Source organism: Gossypium hirsutum, chromosome D08 (assembly GCF_007990345.1).
Source record: "Gossypium hirsutum isolate 1008001.06 chromosome D08, Gossypium_hirsutum_v2.1, whole genome shotgun sequence".
In the NCBI taxonomy this organism is placed as follows: Eukaryota; Viridiplantae; Streptophyta; class Magnoliopsida; order Malvales; family Malvaceae; genus Gossypium; species Gossypium hirsutum.
The window spans coordinates 38,903,060-38,919,915 of NC_053444.1; the positions used below are offsets into that span (position 1 = coordinate 38,903,060).

At 33.9% G+C, this 16,856-nt stretch overlaps 1 protein-coding gene across 1 annotated transcript; it reads right to left on the reverse strand.

Annotated features, from left to right (window-relative positions):
* Nucleotides 1-348: 348 nt before the first annotated feature.
* LOC107912206 (protein RESPONSE TO LOW SULFUR 3) lies at nt 349-1,184 on the reverse strand. The gene has a single exon (XM_041099118.1). It carries the CDS (start codon nt 886-888, stop codon nt 577-579), a length of 312 nt encoding a protein of 103 aa, XP_040955052.1. The 5' UTR covers nt 889-1,184; the 3' UTR covers nt 349-576.
* Nucleotides 1,185-16,856: the final 15,672 nt, after the last annotated feature.

Below are 16,856 nucleotides of genomic sequence, written 5' to 3' on the forward strand. Positions count from 1 at the left end.
AAATTTGGACAAAAAATAAAACCTGTTTTCTAGACAGGCCGACCCGACCCGACCCGACTTTGACTTGTTATGTTGCTACCATTTCACTATTAAATTAGTATTGTTTTGTTGTTATTATTTTAATATTGTATAACTTTTGTGTTATTATTAATTTTACTTTTATTTTAAACACATTTATTTACTAAGCTTTTTTTATTTAATCTGGAGCGAAGAAAACTAAGTAAATGAAAAGAGATTGAAATGGTAGATAAATGAAAATTTAGAAAGAGAAAATTGAAAAATTAGGCTACCCATCAGCTTTCCTTTTCATTTTACCAAACTATTTTTAATATATTTGAAGAAGAAAAAAGCACAAATTTTTTTATATATCAGAATTAAATCAACTTAATTGAGTTTCACAATATGAAACAGCCAGTGAAACATATCAGCACTACCTTTACCAATTAACATCAACAAACACCACCAAGTGTTAACAACTATTACATATATAGATCCATACCATACCCAAAATTAACGAATTTAGAATCCCCATGCCTTTGGTTAGATAGATAAAAAGAACATCAGCCAAAAGCAGAATCAGAGGATGGAGATGGGTGCAGGGGATGGGTGGTTGTTGATGAGAAGGTTGTTACCCTTGGAGAGCTGGTCCATGAGGGTAAGTATGTGGGAGTTGTAAGCACGGGCCTGATTAACGGACTCTGCTTCCAGCTCGCCCAGCTGAGAACAGAGCCTTTCCTCCGCCTCTTCCGCCACCCTCAGCCTTTCCCACATCTTTCGTAATTCCTTTCTCATCTGCTCCTCTCTTTCCCTACTCTCCTTCAATTCCTTCTCTAACTCCTGGTTCCTCTTCCTCAACTCTTCTTCTGGTGCCGCCATTGTTGGAGCCATGTGATAGCTTGCTGTTTTTGTTTTTTCTTCTAGTGGAGTTGTGAATCAACCAATGTGGAGGAATCGATTCTCTTAAAGGCCTAGGGCCCTCCGACGCAGAGTGTCCAGGTTCAATGTATGTAGCTTGGTTTGCTTTCTATTATTATACCTGCTTACGTAATTGCTTTGCTAATTCAACTTTTTTCATCCTTCAAATTTCAACTCTTTGAAGTGTTGTGGCAACACAAGAAAAGTAATATGTTGCAAGGATAAAAGATTGAGCATTTTCTTCTTCCTATTTTAGTTTTTTATTTTTATTTTCAATTGCTCTCTTATCATCACTTATCTTTAAATATAACCATTTTGAACATGAATAAAAATAATTAAAAGATATTATATTAAATAAATAATTAGTATAAACATAATAATAGAAATATAGAAAATTATTAAATTAACTTAGAAAACAAAATTATCAAATTAAGAAATATAAATTATTAATATTATATTCTGGATAAAATATTATAATATGTAAAATTAAAAACAGACATAAAATGTCGAATTTATTTGTCCATACGTACATTATAGTAAAAAAAAAGTTGTTAAAAGATTTCTTACGTGATGAGTAATTTTCGTAAAGGACATAATAAGAGAGATTTTGGTCATGATATTTTATTGAAATGATTTTATAATTAAATAATATTATATTTATAAATTATTTAATATATGACTAATTAGTCCATCTGTTAGCTCAAAATAACTAGAAATAAATTGCATATTGAACCAAGAATATGAAATGAAAAAAATGACAAAATAAGATAAATATATCACATGTATCACTATTCACAAACCCTAGTATTTACTACGGCATGTTGTTGCCCCCTATACTCCTAATTGGAGTAGAACTTGTATTTTCTACTAAATATTATTATTTAATTAGGTCTTTTTCGAACATAACTCTTGTACCAATTCTTTATATATAAAAACTATGTGTTGAGCTTTTTACAACATTTATAGACGTCATTATTCTGCCAAAAAGTAGGCAAAATTTATTTCATAGAATAAAATTCTATTTTCTGAGAAAAACGCATAGTTACTGGTTACAAAGACAAATCAACTTTCCTATTGAAAGTTAACTAACAGTTTTCATCTTGTGATTTGGTTTGTCTTGTTCGAGTCCACGCTCGAGGTAATACGTGGTTTGAGGATAACAGAGAATGTCATTCGATTGAAAGTCGGGATCAACTTAACCGCCTCGTACAAAACACGTGTACTATTTTGATTAATTGATTTATTGATATAAATAACATAACGACTCAATTTTTTTTAAAAAAATTAAACTTCCTTTTTATCTAAAATAACCATTTTCTAAACCAATTTTTCCAAGAAAAACTTAAAGTTCCATTCGTTAGACGCTATTAAATAGAAACCTCGTTATGCTAAATTTATTAAGGAATTATACACCAACAAGAGAAAGCTAAAAGGTAATGTGAAAATAAGTATGGGGAGAAAGTCTCCGCCATGATACAAAAGTAGGTAACTCCTAAATGCAAGGACCCAAGTATGTTCTCTATCCCATGAAAGATAGGCAATGTTAAAATTGAGAAAGCCATGTATGATTTAGGAGCGTCAATCAATGTTATGCCAATGTCTATTTACTCATCTTTAAAAGTAGGTCCTTTGCATGAAAATGGTGAATCATTCAACTTGCTGATAGGTCTATGGTATATCCAGAAGGAGTTTTAGAGGATGTTCTTGTTCAAGTTGATGGATTAGTTTTTCTTGTTGATTTTTATATGTTGGTATGCAGCATGGTAATTCACCTAACTCAACACATGTAACACCCCATACCCGGTCGAGACGATTCAACCCGAATCCGGGATATCACATTAGCCACCAGAGTGACTCTCCGTTTCATCTCCAACCGAACTTCCAGTGCACAATGATACAATGTGAATAAGATAAGGAACATGTGAACTCTAAGATTTGACTCACAGCACTTAACTTAGTAGACAAAGGGGTTCGCGGGTAGTAGTTCGCCAAACATTAGGGTTTGCACCTTGCACAGTTCGACAACTTTGTAACTTCGCAACAACTTTGGCGAACTCTATATAAATTAGTCAGTTTTGATCATTTCATGCTCTAACTTACAGTGAACACTCTGTTTAGAGATTAAATACTTAAACATGAACTCGTAATTTTAAGAAAACATCAAACATGGCTTCGAGTGATATTCATACTGATGAAGAATTAACATACTTAACATTCAAGTATATATATAATGTTTTATCAGTTCGCAAGCTTTGGAATAAATATAATGTAAATATCTAAGTCTTTAGAGCAATCAACGAGGTTAATCAGATAGGAAGATATCTTTAAGCCCAAGTGGACTCTAACATTTCCCATAAGTCTAGAGTTCATTTCTAACACCTACTTAGTATTTATGCCTCGTCTAGATCACTCGCTTCGTCTCTACACAGCATGCGATCTATCTATCTGCAATGTTTAGTAAAGAGTGTGTAAGCTCTTGCGAGCTTAGTGATTGTCCCGAAGAACCACATAGCATATACAAAACATATGTCACATAATGAGTTCACTAGTACTACCAGTTCTTATAGCTTACTATCAGTTATTAACTTTTAATCTCTTCAGAATAAGTTGGAAAATTCTTTAAAATAATAGATTAATTTAAGAATCCTGATACGAGCCAAGGAGGTGACACTCAAGGGGTTATTTTTCCTAGTGGTCCAATCACTTGAAGCAAGGCACGACAATTAAAATCAAAGATGAATGCTTTTGTCTAAGACTTTGTTGCTACAAATTTAAGTCATCATGTTCGTGACGTTGACAAATACGGGAATGCAATTCACTGGACCAATCTTGGAATAGTGAAAGCCCATGAATTGGTGGATTAATCTTTTATGTATCTTATATTTATTATTATTTACTTAATTCTCATTGGTTGGGACACATCACTTATGAGTTAAGTAATTTTATTGGTTAGGTTTTTATTTATTTATTTTCTTAGATAATTTTAAAGAGTTTTATTAGGATTCAATTACTCTTGAAAGAGTTTTATTAGGATTCAATTACTCTTGTAATTTTCCTATAAATAGGCTTGCTTTCTACACATTGGGAGGGAATAAAAAAAGAGAGTATTTGTTTTCTTCCAAATTTGTGTGAGGCAAATTTTTGAGAGTAGAGTGATTCTTTTCTTGCTATTTAGTTTGGAGTTTGTTACTTTCGAGGGTATTTCGGAGTTACAAATATTCAAATTTCTTTCCCATTCACCAGTGTTTCTAGAGGTTCTTCTTCTAGGGGTTTCGTAGGGAGCTGCTCAATCATTGGCGTTTTTGGTTACAAGTTAACCAAGGGTTCCATAGGGCAAATCTATCCTTTTATTATTATTATTTAACTAATTTTATTTATTCTCGTTTTATTTCTAATTTGTGTTTCTCTTGTGTCTAGATCCGGGATTTCCACATTAGTTGGTATCAGTTTCAGGCCATTCAGTGTTATTTTTGAAGCTAAAATCATATCCGAAACGAGTCAAAATACCAAAAATACTTCTCATCAGTTTTATCGATTTTTTTTCTCCTCTTATTCTTTAAAAAAAAGTAAAAAGCGCAAAAAAAAACCGAAAAAAAAAAGTTTCCTACCTTTCATTTGTAGGTTTCTTCTTTTCCTATTATTGTTATTATTTTTATTTTATTTTTCCCAAAATTGAATTTCTTTTGCTTCTTCTTTTCTTGACTCAAGTATAATTAAAGCTTCAATTTTTGAAAATCTTAAGACACCAAACGTTTCCGATTTTTGTTTTTTTTTTTAAAATTGGGTAGAGTTTTCTTAAGTGTTCTTCTTATTAAAGCTTTTCTTTGACTCTAGAGTTAGGGATCGTTGCAGGTCTATGTTTTTTTGTTTCTCTTACGCTTTCTAACACTTTGTTTCTTCTTGTGTTAGCAGATATTAAAGGCACGCACAATTCCTTCATCCGTGTAGCCTCCATTACAAATTGCCTCGTCAAGTTTATTGACCTCTTAGAGCAATTAGGGTCTTCATTATTTCTTTGATGTTTGCACCTCCATTATTTGATCTTGATTAGTAACCCTCTCCAAACATATTTACAAGTTTTGAATCATTCAGAGAGTTATTCTTTTGAGAGCTAACGAGTGAGGTTATTATTATTTTTTCTTTCTTGTTCCTGTTTGTTTGATCTTTCACAGATACCATGCCGCTCACTAGATCCCAAACTAGTAAAAATGAAGAGGATGAGCAAAAAAGAGAGAACGATCCTTTGGTCGAGTTGTTACAAAAAGAGATGAAAAAGTTGCAAACTTAATTCGAACATCGCATGACCCAGATGTTACAAGAGCAAAGGGAGTATCTTGATACAAAACTTACAACTCAAGAGAGATACATTGCCGATAATTACAAGAAGTTGAACGAAGCCTTTATAAGCCGATCAAATTCGCAAGATCGAACTTTTAAACGAAGGGAGGACCATGTTCAAATAAAATTATCCTAGTGTCATTAAGTAGCCAAAAGATATTACCTGCTTCAAATGCCAAGGAAAGGGTCACTATGCTCGAGAATGCCCTAATAAAAAGTCATTGGAGATTCGAGAAGATGGCGAGGTTGATTTTGAGTCTGATAACGAAGATGAGTTGCCTTCTTTAGAAGATGCTGATGATGTGCATACTCATGATGAGTATGAAGAATACTTGGAGTATGGTGAGAAAGCACTTGTTGCTTGAAGGGCTTTAAATGTCCAGTTTAAAAAGGAAGGCCGCGAACAAAGAGATAACATTTTCCACACGAGATCTTTGATTAGTGGACAACCTAGTTCATTGATCATCGATAGTGGAAGTTGCATCAATGTGGTAAGTTCTTCCCTTATTGAGAAACTTGGCCTACCTTATGTGAAGCATCCAAGGCCATACCGCTTGCAATGGCTGAATGATAGTGGGGAGGTAAAAGTATCTAAACAATGCTTAGTTTCATTTTCCATTGGTAGATACTCTGATAAAGTTTTGTGTGATGTTGTTCCAATGCAAGCTGGGCACATATTACTTGGACGGCCATGGCAGTTTGATCGATGAGTAAATCATGATGGTTTCCTTAACCAATATACCTTTGTGTTCCTTGGAAAGAAGTTTACTTTGGCTCCACTTTCTCCTCAAGAAGTCTACAATGATCAACTCAAACTTGCTAGTGAGATGGGTAAGGGAATTGAGGTAAAATCATTGAAAAAGGCTGAGAGTAAAGAGGCCCTTAGTGTTAAAAGCCAACTTAAAGGCCTAACATTGGTGAGTGATTGCACACACAAGTCACGAGATGAGAAAGTGAGTTTATTCGCTAGGTTTCGAGATATCAAATTTGCTCTTTGTACAAAACAAATATTTGTAATTATTAGGTTTAGGGAAAACTTTGTTTTGACAAACCCTAATACACATTTGCCTAGTTGTTTTGTTGATCTTTTGCTGGATTTTGAGGATGTATTTCCTTCTGAAATGCCTAAGGGATTACCTCCTTTACGAGGGATTGAACATCAAATTAACTTTGTGCCTGGTTTGAGTATTCCGAATAGACCAATATATCGAAGCAATCTTGAAGAAACTAAGGAGTTGCAAAGGCAAGTTGAAGATCTTTTAGAGAAAGGGTTGATTCGTGAAAGTCTAAGCCCTTGTGCGGTCCCTGTACTTCTCGTCCCAAAAAAAGATGGTTTTTGGAGAATGTGTGTTGATTGTCGTGTTGTCAACAAGATTACGGTAAAGTATCGATATCCAATTCCTCGATTAGATGATATGTTGGATGAGCTTAATGGTGCATGCATTTTCTCTAAAATTGACTTAAAAAATGGTTACCATCAAATAAGAATGAAACAAGGTGATGAATGGAAAACTGCTTTTAAAACTAAGTATAGCCTGTATGAGTGGTTAGTCATGCCATTTGGCTTAACTAATCTCCTAGCACATTCATGAGATTAATGAACAACATACTTAGACCTTTTTTAGGAAAATTTGTCGTTGTGTATTTTGATGACATACTGATTTATAGCAAAACTTTGAATGATCATGTTGGGCATGTTAAATTAGTATTGGATGTGTTAAGGCATGAACGACTCTTTGCTAATCTTGAAAAATGCACCTTTTGTATGGATAGACTTATTTTTTGGGTTTTGTGATAAGTTCTACAGGAATCCATGTGGATGAGGAGAAGGTAAAGGCAATTAAAGAATGGCCTATCCCTAAAACTGTTTCTGAGGTAAGGTCTTTCCTTGGGTTAGCCGGTTTCTACCGCAAGTTTGTTCGTAACTTTTCCACAATTGCTTCGCCTTTGACTGCACTTATTAAAAAGGATGTATCTTTTTATTGGACGGATAAGCAAGAATTAGCATTTAATGAACTTAAAGATAAATTGTGTAATGCTCCTATTCTTGTTTTACCTAATTTTGAAAAGACCTTTGAGATTGAATGTGATGCTTCTGGTGTAGGTATAGGTGCCGTCCTCATGCAAGATAGTAAACCACTAGCCTACTTTAGTGAGAAACTTGGTGGAGCACATTTGAACTATTCGACCTATGATAAAGAGTTGTATGCCTTGGTAAGGGCATTAGAAGTTTGACAACATTACCTTTTACCAAAGGAGTTTGTGATTCACACTGACCATGAATCACTTAAGCACTTAAAGGGACAAGGTAAGTTGAACAAGCGACATGCGAGGTGGGTTGAATTCATTGAATCTTTTCTTTATGTTATAAGGTATAAGAAAGGTAAAGATAATATTGTGGTTGATGCTCTATCAAGGAGGTACACTTTACTTAGTACTTTGCATACTAAGTTATTAGGTTTTGAGTATCTCAAAGATTTATATGCCACTGATTCTGATTTTACAAGCATTTATGAAGCATGTGAACATGGTGTATTTCACAAATTTTATAAGCATGATGGCTATCTTTTTCGAAATAATAGACTATGCTTACCAACGTGTTCAATGCGAGAATTGTTGGTTCGAGAGGCTCATAGTGGTGGTCTTATGGGTCATTTTGGAGTCACTAAGACTTATGATGTTTTACATGAGCATTTTTATTGGCCTAACATGCGAAAACTTGTTGAGAAAATTTGCTCTACTTGCATTACTTGTAAACAAGCTAAATCCACTGTGATGCCTCATGGTCTATATACTCCTCTTCCTGTTCCTAGTTCACCTTGGACTGACATTTCAATGGATTTTGTAATAGGTTTACCAAGGACAAAGCGTGGACGAGATAGCATCTTTGTGGTTGTGGATCGATTTTCTAAAATGGCTCATTTCATTCCATGCCATAAGACTAATGATGCAACCCATATTGCCGATCTATTTTTCCGTGAAGTTGTGAGATTACATGGAATCCCAAGGACTATCGTTTCCGATAGAGATGTAAAATTTCTTAGTCACTTTTAGAAGGTGTTATGGGGTAAGTTAGGTACTAAACTACTTTACTTTACTACATGCCACCCTCAAACTGATGGTCAAACCGATGTGGTAAATCGAGTTTTGAGATCTTTGCTTAGAGCCATAATAGGTAAGAATGTTAAATCTTGGGAAGAATGGATACCCTATGTTGAGTTTGCTTATAATCGTTCTGTTTATTCTTCCACAGGTTTTACTCCTTTTGAGATTGTATATGGCTTTAATCCACTTACTGTTTTAGATTTGCTTCCTTTACCTTTGAATGAGATTGCTAATTTAGATGGTGAAAGGAAAACTGATTTAGTGAAAGAGATCCATGAGAAGGCTCGTAAAGGATTGAGAAAAAGAATAAGTCCAATGCACATCGAGCTAATAAAGGGCGAAAGCAAGTCTTGTTTGAACCTGGAGATTGGGTATGGGTACATATGAGGAAGGAACGATTTCCTTCTAAGAGAAAGAATAAACTTGATGCACGAGGGGATGAACCATTCCAAGTACTCGAGAAAATAAATGACAATGCTTATCGCATTGATCTTCCTGGTGAGTATAGTGTTAGTGCTACTTTCAATGTTTCTGATCTTTCTCCTTTTGAATTTGATGTAGGTAGGGATTCGAGGACGAATCTTCTTGAAGAGGGGGCGAATGATACGAGCTAAGGAGGTGACACTCAAGGGGTTGTTTTTCCTAGTGGTCCAATCACTCGAAGCAAGGCACGACAATTAAAATCAAAGATGAATGCTTTTGTCCAAGACTTTGTTGCTACAAATTTAAGTCATCATGTTCGTGACGTTGACAAATTCGGGAATGCAATTCACTGGACCAATCTTGGAATAGTGAAAGCCCATGAATTGGTGGATTAATCTTTTATGTATCTTATATTTATTATTATTTACTTAATTCTCATTGGTTGGGACACATCACTTATGAGTTAAGTAATTTTATTGGTTAGGTTTTTATTTATTTATTTTCTTAGATAATTTTAAAGAGTTTTATTAGGATTCAATTACTCTTGTAATTTTCCTATAAATAGGCTTGCTTTCTACACATTGGGGGGGAATAAAAAAAGAGAGTATTTGTTTTCTTCCAAATTTGTGTGAGGCAAATTTTTTAGAGTAGAGTGATTCTTCTCTTGCTATTTAGTTTGGAGTTTGTTACTTTCGAGGGTATTTCGGAGTTACAAATATTCAAATTTCTTTCCCATTCATCAGTGTTTCTAGAGGTTCTTCTTCTAGGGGTTTCGTAGGGAGCTGCTCAATCATTGGCGTTTTTGGTTACAAGTTAACCAAGGGTTCTATAGGGCAAATCTATCCTTTTATTATTATTATTTAACTAATTTTATTTATTCTCGTTTTATTTCTAATTTGTGTTTCTCTTGTGTCTAGATCCGGGATTTCCGCATCAAATCCAGATTCCACCATTAACAACATCAATTTTAGCTAAAATTAGTCGACCTTTAAAATTTCAAATTTCTCAAAACAACTCAAACCTAATTATTTTCAATAAGCAAATAATTTCGAGCGTCGTTAATGTAACTTCTGAGATTCAATCATAACGTCTAGGTCGGGTTTGGGGTGTTACACATTAATTGAGTTTGTTGGGATTTATATCTTAAAGGGTTCAATTGGACACTTATCCAAATATTCATCACATCTATCGATTTATTCGATCCATCATCCACTTTTTTTTAAAAAAAATCTATTTCTTATTTATTTATGATTTTTATTTGTTATTTATTCTCAAATTTCTTCTTTTACTATTTTCGATTTCTTTAATTTCTAATTTTTTTATTTCTTCTTTCAGGTCAAATCAAAATCTTTCTTTTTTGAGTCAAACAACTTGAATTGGATCCTTCTTTTGCTTCCTTCGCTTCAATTCCTTATCATTAGTTAATAAAATTATTCATCAATTACATTAATACTTTGTATATTATTCTCACACGGTTTTTACACACAAAGAAAAATGGAAGCAAATGTTGCTCATTGGTTGTCTAATGTGTAGCTAATATTAAGAGGTATTATGTGGTCGGATCGTAGTACAGAAAGACAACTTGTATTAGTAGACGAACTTAAACATGTCCTTAGTCTAATTGGAAATGAGCAAACTGATTGAAAATCTAATATGTTGTCTATCAAGTCAAATAGGGGAGATGTCTAATCTTAGGCATTGGAGCAGATGACTCCTAGAAGATAGAGATATAAATGTATTTGACTGGACTGACAGTACATCAGACAAGACCCAAGTAGAATAGATCTTGAAGCCATTTGTGGATCTATTCACTTGTGACGTTTATAGTGTAGCATACCTAAATCCTGAGTGGATGGTGAACTATGTATGTATGACTCGTACACTTTGATATAAGAAAAATTCTGAGTTCAAATAGATAAGGAATCGAAAGCTGGTGCGCTGGGTGTACGATTTCTGTAGTATGTAGCGTCATTCACAAAAATTAAATTCATAGCTCAAAACATGAGTAAATGATATCCCCTCATTGGAATTACATGGTTGATAAAAGTAAATGTGACTATGGGTCATCTGTCTTTATGATGAATGACTTTTCATGAAAATAAACATTACATTTTCTCACTTTTAAATGAAATAATAGTCAATATGCTGCAATAAAATGCTTACCCATGTAAAATAATAATGCAAGTCAACTCAATGGATAATAATTCACTTACCTTGAAACTTACCTCACATTGATTAGGCTTACTAAAGTTTCCATTACCATGGCTAGATATCATAAGCAAAGTCAATAACAAGATCGCTAAAGTCATAATACTTAACTTACCAGTGCTAATTAAATGCACACTCATAAACACTCAGTACAAGCAAGGATTCATGGAACACACCTTAGCTTAACGTCCAAATAGTAAATGTTCACTCCAAGGTACCCACCAACTTAGCTTTTCACTAATTCAATCCTTCCTCTTTATTAATGTTACCATGTACCTATTCAATATTAGCATTAATTTCAGCACATGAAATATTTAAATTTATCACCTAACAACCATTAATACAAATTTAAATTAAGGACCCTTGCCTTAATTCCTCTATTCTGAATACACCAAAAAAGGTGCAAAAATTTCCTTTTTTATTGATTCACTTCTTCTCTCTATCGACCTTTAGCTTCAAAAATCATATAACCACCATCCGAAAACCAAATTAATATAATTTACAACGCAACTATTTTCACATATATAGGTTAATTTGAAAATATTATAAAAGGTGGAGTCATTTCTCATCTCTCCACTCATTCAAAAGGCTCTTCAAGCCTTCACCTCATCTTCATTTATCTTTACAATTAGAGTCTTTATAACATGGGCATACAGGATAATTCAGTCAATTCTTAAACAAACTATTAAATTAATCTAATCCAAAGGGGAGAGACTCATGGTTTTGAGGGTTTATCAAGCTTCTCCTTAGCTCCCTTTCGAATGAAAGAGATAATGAGCCTCCTCTCTCACTTCACATTACTTAATTTCTTCCTTAGTGATTTCTTAAATAACTCCACTTAAATTAAACTTACGGTAATGATCTTAATTAGCCAAATGGTGGCTCATCCAAGGAATCTCCTTTTTTTTTTAAATTTTTTATCTCTAACAAACATAATTAAGACTTAACTAAATTATGTTTTATGATCATGATCCAACGGTGAGGATTTTAATTTCTTCACTTTAGTGCCAACTAATATGGTGGAGATAATTCTCATTCACTAACACCATAAAATTTATGGCAATGATTCTCTTAGTCTCTATAATATCTCTATTTCAATCCCTTTTATATCTCTTATAAGTATTTCTTTTATCTCCCATCAATTATTTCTATTTTGCAATCCTTTTAATTTACTCAATAACTCAATTTAACAAGTCATATCTGAATTTAGTTTTGATGTTTTCTAATGCCATATATTAATTAATTAAAATAAATACGATTGATACGGTCTGATTCTCGAGAGCTTAATTAGTTTTATCCCCAACACAACATGAATTACGACAAAAAAATTTAGGATGTTAATTAACCGGACTATATCACACGAATCTATGTTTTCTTTCGAAACTCAAGTATGGAAAAATGTAAAAATGTAACTAATAAGTTGAGGTTTGAATTTTGTGACGAGGGTATCATGCTAAGGTAAAGGTGGGGGAAATTCCTAGTTATGTGTAAAGATCTTGTATTCGAAAATATCATCATAAAGGAAAAGTATATGATCTTTGCATATATGGATGGTTCTAAGCATAGGTTTTGATTATATTGTTTATACAACCACCCTTCCATGCATAAACAAATTCTGGTGGGGATCGAATTTTATACACATTTACATTAATTTTAGATACAGATTCTTGAATTTTTCTTCGGGATTTCAATTAGGTATTCTCTATGAATGATAAATTATCTTCTTGTAAATTTTATATGGCCTAATTGAACTGCACAATAAAAAACAATATTATATGTGAACGGATAACAAATTAGGGGAGGACACAATTTGGGAGAGGCTAGATCGTGGCTTTATTAATAGTCTTAGAATGTAGTTGCTTGCTAATGTTGTCTTATTTAATTTACCTGTTACAATTTCAAGTAATGGGCCTATGATATTGTTCTCAGATTACCATATTTTGTTTTTCTAAAATATCATATTGATTTGAGATTAAGTAGGATACAAATTTGAGTGCCAAACTATGATTAAAGAGGGATGGGATGTAGTGGTTTCTAGATCACCACCATCTGTTTTGATGAGAAATTTAAAAATAATACAAGCACAATTGAAGCTATGAAATAAGTTGGTGTTCGAGAATTAAAAAAAACGACGAAAATGTTGGAAAAGGAATTATGTGAGATGCAATCTAAACAAAATACCATCAACCAGTGCGCTAAGGTGTGGGAAATCTAACAAGCATTATTACAATTGTAGGAACAAGAAAAGACGCATTGGGCATAAAAGGCATAAACTAATTGGATATTAGTAGTTGATTATAACACAATTTTACTTTATGTAATAACAATTGGCCATTGAGTTGCTAATTATATTCTTGGTATTGTTGATGAAAAATGTGTATGGGTAGAAGATCAACTACTCTTACCTAGTATAGTTGTCCTTTGCTTTTAAAAAATGTATAAAGTTTTGAGCAATTAGGACTCTGTGGAGATTTGGGTTCTTCATATGGTGGATTTACCAACTTTACCTATTCCTAACCAATTGAGATTGTTGACACCATTTTTTTTGATGAAAACGGGGTCAACTTGGATTTTGAAAATAAAACGAAAAATGGGAGTCGCCACCAATCTTTTTTCATGAGGTATGATCGGGTCACCTCGTAAAATGGTTGTTTTTAATAAACGATTTAGATTTTATTAAAACAACGATTTTTGTCTACGGAAATCAGAAAAATGGGTTCGGGAGTCGGTTACGCACGAGGAAGGATTAGCACCCTCGATACGCCCAAATTGGTACCTAGTTGATTAATCAGTGTCTTAGTGTCGAAAATTGAAAATTTGAAGAATTTTAAAAATACGATCCTTAAAAGAAACTCTGATAACGTGAATTGAAATATAAGATTTTCTTGTTCCGAAGGAATATCACATCCAGCACGTTAGGACACGATACTCTATACCATCGAAACCAAGATCACCTTATAGTTTATTGAAGCCATACTTTGAAGCTTTAAGAGGATATTTGGCTATTTGGTCGAACGAGAAATCGAAACCCAGCACGTTAGGGCACATTTTCTCGATTTTCCAAACGCGAAATATTGCCTCATTTAGAAAAATTTTCTTTTTGATGTTTAGTGTCAATGCTTGACAACAATAACGAATACGACAAGGTGAGCAAAGTAAAGTGAGTAACAACAATACAATAGGCCAAATGAAATGACGAGGCGATTACATACACAAAGCATACAAATAAATAAATAGAACTAACATTTAAAAAAAGCACAAGTGTACATGAATAAATAAACAAGCACCAAATAACAATGATGACAATAAATACAATTATGTAAAAATGTATTTGCATGTATGATTTAAAGCCATAAAATAAGAAATGCATATAAATTATAGAATATGAAACATAGATAAGTATATACATATATAAAAAATCGGTAAGTATTATAAAAATAAAAATGTAAATGTGTTTATATATATTTACAAATCGTGATAATATAAAATATATGTATGTGAGTTATAAAATATGTGAAATATGCAAAAAGCATTTTTAAGAATATAAAGAATATATATATAAGTATGTATATGATGTAAAATATGCATGAATATATGTAAGTATATAAGAATTATGAAATATGGAAAATATATTTAAGTATGTATAAGTATGTATATATACATATCATAAATATATAAATATATAACAAAGCATAAACTAATAATAATAATAATAATAATAACATTGGAATATAAAGAAACGAACATAAAATTAATAAAATATTAAAATAAAGTGAAATGAAAATATTAAATATGAAAAAAATATATGTGTATACCCGTACGTAATAAAAATATACACTAGTACATAATTATAATAATAATAATACTAATAATACTAATAATATAAAAATAATAAGGATATTTAATAAAGATATAAAAATAAACGGAAAAAGGATTAAAATTGAATTAAAAACAAAGTTGTAGGGCCAATTTAAAATGAAAACAAAGAAAAGGGACTTAATTGTAACACGCGTGCAACTCGGAGGGTCAAAAGCGCAATAAACCCAAGTATTAAAACGCTGCGCAGCATGGGGGACCAGAATGAATTCGGGGCGAAACCATGGAGCCAAATTAAAAATAAAGAAAAACCTTGATTGTAAACTCCCAGAAAAGCGGAAGGGCTAAAAGTGCAATTAGCCCTTCCAAAGAAAAACACGCGGATCCTCCTTGGTGCGGGTCGGGTCGACCTGACCCGTGTTCAAAACGGCGTCGTTTTATTTATTTAAACTGGGGGTCCAAAACGGTGCGTTTTGACCCCTTATAAAAGTCAAAAAATTTCAAAAAATCATTTGTAAAGCTGAGGGGAAAAAAAAAGAAAAGGGAGAGAGGAGAGGGGAGCCCGGAGCGATTTCCGGCCAGGGGGGAACACCGGACGGCCACCGGAGGCTCGCCGGCGCCGCCGTGTGCGGCGGTCGGAGGGTCAAAAATCCCTCTTTTCGGCCGATCCGAAAGCAGGTAATTTTTTTACCCCTTTTTTTAACTCTTTTTATATAAACATGTGCTATGTAAAGATATATAATAGATGAGTTTTTTGAATAATAAAAATAAAAGGAACCTTAGATCTGACTGCCTTTTCAGTTTTCGGGTGTTTTTCTTGCTTGAATCTGCTTTTACTTTCTTATTCTCAAGTAATATTACAATCGAAAATGAAAGGAAAATCAAAAAAATCCCCCCCCGATCGGGTTCCTCCCCAAGGCTTTATAGCCGATTTCGCTATTGTTTTCTGCTATCTCCTTTGCTGTTTGCACATGGTTTTTGTCTTTTTGTGTCCTCTTTTCTTGCTTGTTTGCAGGCTTTGAGGGGTGTCAGACGCATGGAGGAGAGGGGCATGCGTGGGGCGTGCGACGGTGGTAGTGCGCAAGGTGGCCAATGGTTGGCCTAGAGGTTCGGTAGCACACCTGGGGGGCTGAGTTGCGGCTGAAGGTTGATTGCTGAAAAATTTTGGAATAGTTGGGCTAGGGTTTTGGTATTGGTTTGGGTTTAGGGTTAATTTTGGGTAGTTTGGGCCATATGAAATTTGGGCTGCAATGTATTTGGTTTATGTTTTATTTTATTTTGTTTTTGTTTTGCACTGGGCCCGGGCAAAATGGGCTCATACAGCTGCCCCTCTTTGCTCATTTTCGTGTAACGAGAATAGAGCAAAGACATCAAAAGGGCCAATTTTGCCCGGTCTTGCCGAGTCTTGACTTTTTGGTGCTCATCTTCTTCAAGTAGCCTTATTCCAACCTGCCACGTCTTGTTGCTTCGATCCACTCTACTGCAACTTCAGATACGCCTTGTAGCTTCAATCTACTCTGCTACGACTCCATGGGGATGAGATTTGTGTTTTTAGTCTGCTCCACTACTATTAGGAGATAAGATCTGTGGTTTCTTCTGCTCCGCTACTGCTTAAGGAGATAAGATTTGATGCGATCTGCTCCACTACTGCTTAGGGAGATAAGATCTGTGGTTTTGTCTGCTCCACTACTGCTTAGGGAGATGAGTTATCGGCTTCAATGTACTCCACCGTAGTCAGGGAGGTAAAATCTGCCATCATCGATCTGCTTCGCTGCCAAATACAGGAGGGCAAGATCTGCAATCCTCAATCTATTCCACTGTCAAATACAGGGACAAGATCTGCTTTCTTCGATCTACTTCACCACCAGTATGGGAAGACAAGATCTGTATCTTGGATCCACTTCCTATCAATATAGGAAGATAGGACCTGCTATCTTCGATCTACTTCACGCCAATACATGAAGACAAGATTTGCTTTCTTCGATCTACTTCGCCACCAATATGGGAAGACAAGATCTGCATCTTTGATCCACTTCCTACCAATATAGGAA